The following is a 9,809-nucleotide window of genomic DNA, read 5'->3' as shown; positions in this document are numbered from 1 at the left end:
GTTGACTTGCGTGGAGGAGGCCCAAGGCCTGTGGGGGTTTCCATGGTGACAGTAAACAAGCCTCAACTGCCTCAGCTACAACTCCCAAGTCCCTGGGCTTCCACCCTCCTCTAGGTGCTCTGAGGGCCAGTGAGGTTCTGGATGTGAGTGGGAGTGTGGAGACAAGAAGCCCGAGGTTGAGAACAAAAAGAAGATGCCCCTGGACTTGTCCCGGAGCCCTCTGCGTTTTTAAGGCGTCGGGTAGAGTTTGGGTTCGTAAGGTGCGTTCATTATTGAAAATAGAAGTCACTTCTACCTCCCTTCCTTGGAAAACTTGGTATTTCCATGAAGTGTTTCCTACAGAAGGCATCTGTAGTGGTTCTTTAAGCTACAAAATAATTGCCCAAGCTTGTGTGACATCAGCCCTGTCAAGTGTCCATGATGCTGGGCCCCGAGGGAGGTGAAGGCTATGTGGTCAAACTCCGTGGCCTACCCTGGTCCTGCTCAATTGAGGACATAAAAAACTTCCTCTCCGACTGCACCATTCATGATGGGGTCGCAGGTGTTCATTTCATTTATACTAGAGAAGGCAGGCAGAGTGGTAGGGCTTTTGTTGAACTTGAGTCAGATGATGATGTAAAATTGGCTCTGAAAAAACACAAGGAAAGCATGGGACACCGGTATATTGAGGTGTTCAAGTCAAGCGGAGCCGAGATGGATTGGGTGTTGAAGCACAGTGGTCCAAACAGCGCCGACAGTGCCAATGATGGCTTTGTGAGGCTTCGGGGACTCCCATTTGGATGTGCAAAGGAAGACATCATTCAGTTCTTCTCGGGGTTGGAAATTGTGCCAAACGGGATCACACTACCTGTGGGTCCAAAAGGCAAGATTACAGGGGAGGCCTTTGTTCAGTTTGCCTCACAAGAGTTAGCCGAGAAAGCTTTAGGGAAGCACAAGGAGAGAATAGGACACAGGTATATTGAAGTGTTCAAGAGCAGTCAGGAGGAAGTTGGGTCATACTCATATCCATTTCTGAAGTTTATGTCTGTGCAGAGGCCTGGGCCTTATGACAGGCCTGGCACAGCCCGAAGGTACATTGGCACTGTGAAACAGGCAGGCCTGGATAGGATGAGGTATGGTGCCTATAGTGTAGCCTATGGGGGCTACGAAGAATACAGTGGCCTCAGTGATGGCTATGGCTTCACCACTGGCCTGTTTGGGAGAGACCTCAGCTATTGTCTCTCAGGAATGTATGACCACAGATACGGAGACAGCGAGTTCACAGTGCAGAGCACCACCGGCTACTGCGTCCACATGAGAGGGCTGCCCTACAAAGCAACGGAGAACGACATTTACAACTTCTTCTGGCCACTCAACCCTGTGAGAGTTCATACTGAGACTGATCCTGATGGAAGAGAGACGGGAGAAGCTGATGTTGAGTTTGCTACTTATGAAGAAGCAGTGGCAGCTATGTCCAAGTACTGGGCCAACATGCAGCACAGATACATAGAACTCTTCCTGAATTCAACAACAAGGGCTAGCAGTGGGGCTTATAGCAACCAGATGATGCAGGGCATGGGTGTGTCAGCTGCCCAGGCAACTTACAGTGGCCTGGAGAGCCAGTCAGTGAGTGGCTGTTATGAGGATGGCCACAGCGATCAGAAGAGCATGGATGGATGTGATTAGTACTGTAGGAACATTTGAGTTATTTCAATCAAAATTTCACAAGCAGCCAATAAACAGTCAAGAGCTGTTTATAACTAGAGGAAGCTGGGGGACCCACTTTGCACCATGACTTTGTGAAATCTGGATTAAAAAAAATACCTCTTCAGTGTTTCTCATGCAAACTTTTCTTCTAGCATATAATATTGAGTAAACTAAAATTATTTTCTTCGCTTTTCTCAATTAACATTTTTGGTAGTGTACTTGAGAGTGATGCTATCTGAGTTAAGTAGTTTAAGTGTGTCAAGTGGATCTTTAAGCACACCACAGTGAACACACTGGGGGCATGTACTTTTCTGGAGAACTCGACGGTGCTAGATCCCTGATGCAAAGAGAAGTATTTCTCATGTTCATTCTAGTTTATATTTTCATTTAAAATCTTTAGGTTAAGTTTAAGCTTTTTAAAAGTTAGTTTTGAGAATTGAGACACAGTACTAATACTGTAGGAATTGGTGAGGTCTTGACTTAAAGCTTTCTCTGTACTGTGATTCCCTTTTGGGTGTATTTTGCTAAGTGAAACTTGTTAAATTTTTGGTTAACTAAATTTTTTTCTTAAAGACTTTTTCACAATGGAAAAAAAAAACTTTATGTGCTAATACTCCTTTTCTGAAAACCATTTTGGAATTGCCCTGGGGAGGAAAGGTGCTACCAGAGCATGATGTAGAAGCATAGTTATTCTTCATGCCCTTCACGTCAGAGAGGACAGGCTTAGACAAATATTCTGGCCTTACAGAACTACTTTACTTTGTTGCTCATGAATTTATGGATGTCAAGTACTTCTAAGCCCACCAGCCTCAGATAAAATGCACTCCCACATGAGAAATGACAAAACAGACATTCTGTGGCTCCGTTGCCACTTACAGAATTGGAAGGAATCTAGCCTTGTCCAAACTGCTTCTTGTTCGAGTCATAGCAAAGACTAAATGAGGCAGGATTCTTGGTTTGTTCTGCAACTCCTGTCTTACACCTTATTTTCACATCATTTCTAGATCTGGAACACACCCTTTGAAAACAATACGATATTGATTCTCAAAGTTACTGCTGTTCTCTGTCACAGGAGTGATGCTGCAAATGCCATCACCACTGCTGCCACCCTCTTCTTAATACTCTTAGTCTTCAATGTAAATATTATCCCAGAATGTGCCAATACAGTCCAAATACTCCATGGAGTCTCCTCAACCATGGACACTGACATTTTTCCCAAAAGAATATGACAGAAGACTGTATCCCATAATGCCCCTGATGATTTGTCTCTGAATATGATTTGTCTCTGAATATAATGCTAGTGTTATCCCTGCACAATGCTAATGGCCCCCATTTCTCTTTATTACCAGGGTGAACTCATGATTATTAGATATGCTGCACCATGCTCTAACATTAAGCACCAAACATGGTCAAATAATAATCAAATAATTAGACAATAACAATTGTTGTATTAATACATGCAACCTTCAAAATTAACCTGTTAGGTAATCCCTGATAAGAATTAGTTATGCCTGGAAAAGGCACAGATAAAAAGTCATAATTCCTTAAATAACATGGAGATTTAATTTTTTCTCTTGTTTTAGTCGAAATGATAAGATACTCCCATCATGTCGCAGATCTAGATTTCAATTTCACTGCCCCTCCCTTTCAGAGCCTTCTTCTCCACTCTCATTTTTAGTTCATAGTGCCAAGGTTTTTGTTTTGCTTTGTTATTTTACCAGCAATGTTAACTATTATGCTACCATCTACTAACATCTCTGTGGAGCTGTTAGCATCACCCTCACTTTGCAACTAACTGAGCTTCTTAGTGCCCAATGCCACACAGCTGGTTGGTTAATACAGGAAAAGCTGGGATTCTAAATTAATGCCTCTAGCATTACTCTAATGAGGAAGGAACTAGCCCCTTATTGCCCGGTTTCTGAATGCTAGATGTTCGAGAACTAGCTCTCAGGAGGAAAACGTACTGCTGTGCAAGTCTTGTTGATTTTCGGGTGTAAATATTTTTATCATGACCAATCTCAAGCTTGTAATTGACATCACTGAATACAGAGTTGGGAAAAATGCATGCACTAGGGTAATATTACGTACATTTCTATTAAAGGAAAAAAACAGGAACATAGATACATATAAAATCGTATAATTAGACAATGATGGACTTGAGTATTTGTTACCCTTGATTTTTATACAATTTAACCATGCTTACATAATTTTATCTGTATGGTGTATGTGTATGTGTACACATATGTGCAGATGAGTACAAGTATTCATACTTTCGACCAGACTTCATGGTCAAGTATCTCCTCTATAAGTCTTCACCTTATTTTTTGTGAGCCATGGTCTCTCAATAAACCTGGAACTTTGTCAGTTTGGACTATCAATCCCCCAGAATTATTCTGTCTCCACTCCCCTCCAGGCACTGGAACTACAGATATATGTTCCTATGGCCATCTTATAAGTGTGTGCTAGGGAAACCAACTTAGTCCTTCATATTTATACAGCAAGGATTTTACTCAACAAGCTGTCTTCCAAGCCCTTGGCACATTTTCCAGAAAATGGAACATTTGGCTCTCAAAAGCTACCATGACGTACCTCTAGAACAGTCTTGGCTAACAGTCATAGGTGATCATTTTGCAAACTCTATACTTCTTGTAAGCCAACGCCTAGCTGCCCATGTCTCCATCCTTTCAGATGTGTTTGAGTTAGCTGGATATGCCTAGCTTTGCTGACACATGCCAGCATTCTTTAACCTCTCTATATGCAAAGTCTAGACTACTCTTTCAAGAAATTGAATATATATTTACTCCAAACTATGTGAATTTCATATTTTCTTAGTTTATCATTCTGAAGTCATCCCATTTGCTTTCTAGCCTTAAAAGATATCCCATTCCTACCCTTTGCAGGATTCAGCATTTAGGCAGAAGATCCATTTTCTCTTTCCTACCAAACCTCACGTTTCCAATTACAAGTCTTTACCTGTCAATCACCCTTCCTTCACATATTCTGTCCTACCACCCATTCTCAACCCCAAGGTCCATGTGACATCTAGACATAGAAGCAAGGGGGATATAACAAAGACCTGGATTGGGTTAGCTCCACCTTCACTGCCTATATTTTACCCCTGACTTCAGTAACACACCACAGTAGTGTTAAATCTCCAGTAGTTTTTCTTGAGGGCAGAGGTTCTAGTTTTTGCTTCTATGTACTCTTATCAGCATGCCGCCCTTAGCTCATAGTAAGTGTTCACTAAAATAGAGATAGAGCTCAGTTCTACAGTCCTTGCCTAACATGCACAAAGTACTGAATTTGATCCATAACACCAAACAAACTAGATGTAATCACAGCACTTGGGAAGTAGAGGCAATTCAAGGTGATCTCTGGCTGTTAAATGAGTTAGAGACCAACCTGGGGATACATGAGGCCCTATATATATATATTTTTTTATTAAAAGCTTTTGGCACTGTATGTGGGTACAGCTTTATACCTACTGAAATGCTTTATGTACATCTAGTCACCAGGTCTAGCAAAAACCTCAATAAGGTAAGAAATAAAGATTTATTGTATTGACTCAATGATAAACCAGGGTACAAAGAAGAGTGACTTACTCCAGACCATGAAGTTCTATATAACAGAGCCACTGCTCAGATTAGCCCTGCCTTTCTTCCTAGATCTGTCCACAAGGCCACACTTCTGTTTCTCTGTGTGTGGCCAAAGACTATGTGCAACTTTGTCAGTTTCAGAACTGTTTCCATAAGTTTTAAATAAATGATTGTGCTTGCTTTGATTTTAAACGATATTATGCCTCCAGTGGTACAGCACTGACTTTAATATAGTTTGAGGTAGCTGAGGTTGAGCCTAGTGAATTTTTAATTAGGTATCAATCAAATAGAGAGACTGGTAATAAAGCATCATTTTCCAGTAAAGTCAGCAACATGGTAAATGATTTTATTGGTAAACCACGAGCTTTCTTTACATATTTATTATTATTATGTCAATACAGTTTTCCTCTATGTGTGTATGTATAGCAGTTGACAATATCAGCCACATTATTAGTTTGGTTCCCTCTGCTTGGTTAGCTTTTCAGTTGGGATAAGTGAAGTCTGCAGTCCCTGTCTCAGCACTTTTGAAGAAGTGCTGGTAACAGTAAAACTTATATTAACTTGTACCCAAGTAATGAGCCTTCTGTTAATTGAAAAGTTCCTGTACTTGGCTCTTGTGGAAAAAGAAGCAATTGTGTAAAGATAGACTGGCAAACATTTCCTCCATCCCACCCCTAGAAATATCAATTTTCTCTTCTCCCTATTTCTGCATAAAGCTCTAGACAGTAATGGACAATTACACCTTGGTCCTTGCAAACAACCCAGCTCTCTTCTAGATGCTGTTAGACTCTAAAGGAGGCAGAAAGAAACTATTTCTCTATGAAATGATTAGTATAAATATCTCTTTTTTCAAACACCCAAGAAATTGATGGTTGCTGTGATCTCCTGGGGGGAGAATTGATTGCCTGGGAGACAGGAGTGGCTAAAGGCTTCTTTTTTTTCTTGGCACAATTGTTGGGCCCTTTCCAATTTAATATCTCTGTCTTTCTACTTGCCCTAAACTTTACTGGCTAGCCCCACCTAGCTCCTGTCAAACATCCCTGACACCTGTGTGTAGCGGAGGTCACAGGCCCAAGCTCTCTCTGAGACCTTACATGATTGCTGTGTTCCTCTTCCTCCAAAGCATGGCAAAAAAGGCCCCTCTCTTTCCTTGCATCTGATTTTTTTCCTCCTGGGACCCAGAAGTCCCACCAGTACCCTCTGCCCAGCAATGGGCCACCAGCCTTCTTTATTGACAAATCAAGAACCAATTGGGGAACAGGGTTAGCATTAGAACCTTCCCTTACACCAAGGGGATGAGGGGTTACCTTATTGCCATGAGTCAGTACACAGAAACAACAATAATAATACCTAAAAATAAAAACTTGTTGTTCTGTTTTTCCCTGTAGAGGCTTCTTTATACATTTGTACATGTAGAATATTTATCAACTTCTAAATATAAATTTCTGAACTTATATTAATTGAAAAAGTAATTGTTTTATTTAGATCACAAGTCCAATATTTACATGATCTAGTAAATTCTCACAATGATGCTTTGACATAAGTACTATTGCTCTCCCTGTTTTACAGACAGAAAAGTAAGGCACACTGAGCATGTGGCCCACTTATGAGATGAAGGTGCTGGAAACTGAACAAATGTCAGCCTCCTCCCCCCAAAGCTGTAATAATTCTCAAGTTCCTAAATACAAGCGGAAAATGCATATTTTCTTCTTTTCTTATTTTTTTCCTTAGAGGTCATGTTTAGATCTCTAAGCATATATAAAACTTGCTGGGCTTGAATATGGAATCCTCTCTTCTCCACCTCCCAAGAGCTAGAACTGTTTTAAAAGAAATTGTCCAGCTTCATTTTTAGGGATAACTTTGTTGGAGAACTAAGAGTTGAACCTGAAGAGATCACTAGAATGTATCACTGATTCTAGGGAACACATTTTAAATTTCCTCAAGGTAGGATATAACTTCTGATGGATGACTCACTATTGTGTATTTAATGATGGTTGTTATCATCATCAGTGATTTCATGAAACAACAGGATTTCATTACCCCCGTAGCTTCTTGAAACCAATGGTGTCCATATAGTGCAGGAAAACAAAAATCCAAACAAACAGCACAGATAGTAAGTAGTAAGTGATATTTGGAGAGATAAGAAAGGATTGTCCTCTTCTATACGAGTACAGAGAGAGTGTTTGTCACTAATTGTAATTAAATTTAAAAGAAAGTTTTTGACCCAATAAAGCTATACAAAAAAAAAATACCCTTAAAACTTAGTGGCTGGAAACAGTGAGCACTTATTTATCTCAAGTCTGTAAGTTAGCTAGGATGTTATAATATCAGTTTGGCTTGATCTTAGCTCCATGGACAGTTTACAGTTCAAAGGACATGTATTGGATAACCTCGCTCTTATCTGGAGATCAGCTAGCTACTTGCTGTTCTAGAACAAAGTTTGGGTGAGGGATGGTTTGGCACTTCTTTTGTATGCCTTGAATATATGCAGCAAGAGGAGATAAGAAGTCAGCCAGAAGAGCCAAACATGGTAGCCGAATCAGGAGAATCACAAGTGTGATCTGCATAGGGAGCTCTAAGATGGTCAAGGCTACATTAATGAGACCCTTCACACACACACACACACACACACACACACACACACACACACGTGCACGCATGCATGCACACACCACCAACGACAACAACAACAAAAGGAGAAAGAAAAGAATAAGCAGGAGGCAAAATAGACCAAAATATGTCAGTAATGAAGCCAATGCACCATCAGTAGAAGTAAAGAATTAGGGAGACTTAGTGCAGTCAATCTGTCATAGATATACTTTGAGACACAAAGACTAAATAAAATAAAAAGAAAGCTTTGATTCCTGGTTGGAGAGATCTTGCACCAAGAGTGGCATCATTCAAATGAACTCTGCATTTATACTGAGGCTTCTGTTTACAATTATGACATGTGACCACTGCTTGAAACCAAGATAGAACCTCTTGTCTCACAAACTATATCTTCTCTACCTATCCCCTAAAAGTTCCAGAGACTTACACATGGAACCCTAAGTCTCTACCAAATGGAGTTGGGAAACAACTCCATGGCATTTGTGGCACCAGCAAAAGCCACAGTCCCTTTTCAGCTCCTGGGCAAGGATAATAATGCATTCATCATTTCCTGTTTTTGTCATTCTTTTCTGTGGATCAGATACTATCTTTAACTCTTAATCACTCTCATCAGAAGTCTTCCTGAGCTTCCTTTACATATGCTATCTACTAACTCAAGATAATTTGTTTTACTGCCATAATTTTAATTTTGAAAATGCCCTAATCTTAAAGAATCCAGGTATTCTATTCCAAGGCTCTTCTTCCTCCCAGTGAGCCCATCCCCCCCTTTTATCATATTCTACTTTTAAGGTGAGAATTTGTACCCAAGGAATGTTTTCCAATGGAGGTGGTGTATTGTCAATAAAACAACAAAAGAATAAATACACTGCTTTTATTTGAATTAGGTTTAGGAATGAAAAGACACCAATAGAAAATGGAGCAAATACAAAATGTTTGCTATTAGAAGTGAATTGAGGTGGATTTTTAAAATAATATGTGTTTAGAATGGCAAGAATTAGAATAGAAAACTAGTTTATGATGACCTAGTCTAAGCTGAGAAGTACCTGCAAGCCTTCACAGGAAAACTATATTCTTTTAGTTGTTTGGTAAAATACCACCACAGATCCAGCCTAGTGATGTTTGTTCATGCATTTTCACATATAAAACACTAATATCTGGCATAGTACACCAATTTGGAATTTTGGGACATTCTCACCCTGGGAAAGTTACCTTCACTGACAATGGCACTATTTCTCATGTTGAATTCCTTCCAAGGTCAACAACACCCACTGCTGCAGATGAATTTCAAAAGGGGCACATGAATAGCTTCTATTTGGTTTCCAAATTTTATCCTAATAATGGCCACAGTGCTTTCTGATCTGTAATATTGCTTGATAATTAGCCACCTTTGAGCTCTGAATTACACTGAGGGTACCCACAGCACTGAGACTTTTTCTTTTGAAAACAAACGGGAAATCAATTTCAGCCAATTCAGTAGTTCCATTTTATGAAGTTAAGGTGCTCAATGTAAATTAATGTTTTACATGTATGCCTTTGATCAATAGGTGTAATTATTGATTGGAATCACACAAAGCAGATAGCAAAGCAATCATTCCTGACACTGTAGGCTTTATGCTACGTGGATAAATCCTCAATACAAATGCCCTAAGCTGGAGCTTTGTGTGCCCCCCGCCCAATGTTATAAGTAAATTCTTGAAAAGAAGGTAAACACAATCTGCCTCCTTTCCTTTGAAAACTGCCTCCAGATTTTTAACTATAAGACAAAAGGAGACCACAGGCAAGTAAAAACGTATTGAAGAAGGGAACAATAGAACACATAAAACACAAAGTGGGGAAGGAGGTCACTGGAAGAGGAATGGACAGGTATAAGAACAGGTTGAGGAAATGAGGGAGAAGGAAAGCAGAGATTCAGAAGAA

The 9,809-nt window shown here is 40.0% G+C and overlaps 1 protein-coding gene across 1 annotated transcript; it reads left to right on the top strand.

Moving 5' to 3' along the window:
• The first annotated feature begins 362 nt into the window (after window positions 1-362).
• LOC114618474 (heterogeneous nuclear ribonucleoprotein F-like) lies at window positions 363-1,665 on the top strand. The gene has a single exon (XM_028764278.1). The coding sequence runs from the start codon at window positions 418-420 to the stop codon at window positions 1,663-1,665; it is 1,248 nt and encodes a 415-aa protein (XP_028620111.1). The 5' UTR covers window positions 363-417.
• Window positions 1,666-9,809: the final 8,144 nt, after the last annotated feature.

Source organism: Grammomys surdaster, unplaced genomic scaffold (genome assembly GCF_004785775.1).
Source record: "Grammomys surdaster isolate TR1022 unplaced genomic scaffold, NIH_TR_1.0 60, whole genome shotgun sequence".
Lineage (NCBI taxonomy): Eukaryota > Metazoa > Chordata > Mammalia > Rodentia > Muridae > Grammomys > Grammomys surdaster.
This window is presented reverse-complemented; position numbering and strand designations above follow the sequence as displayed.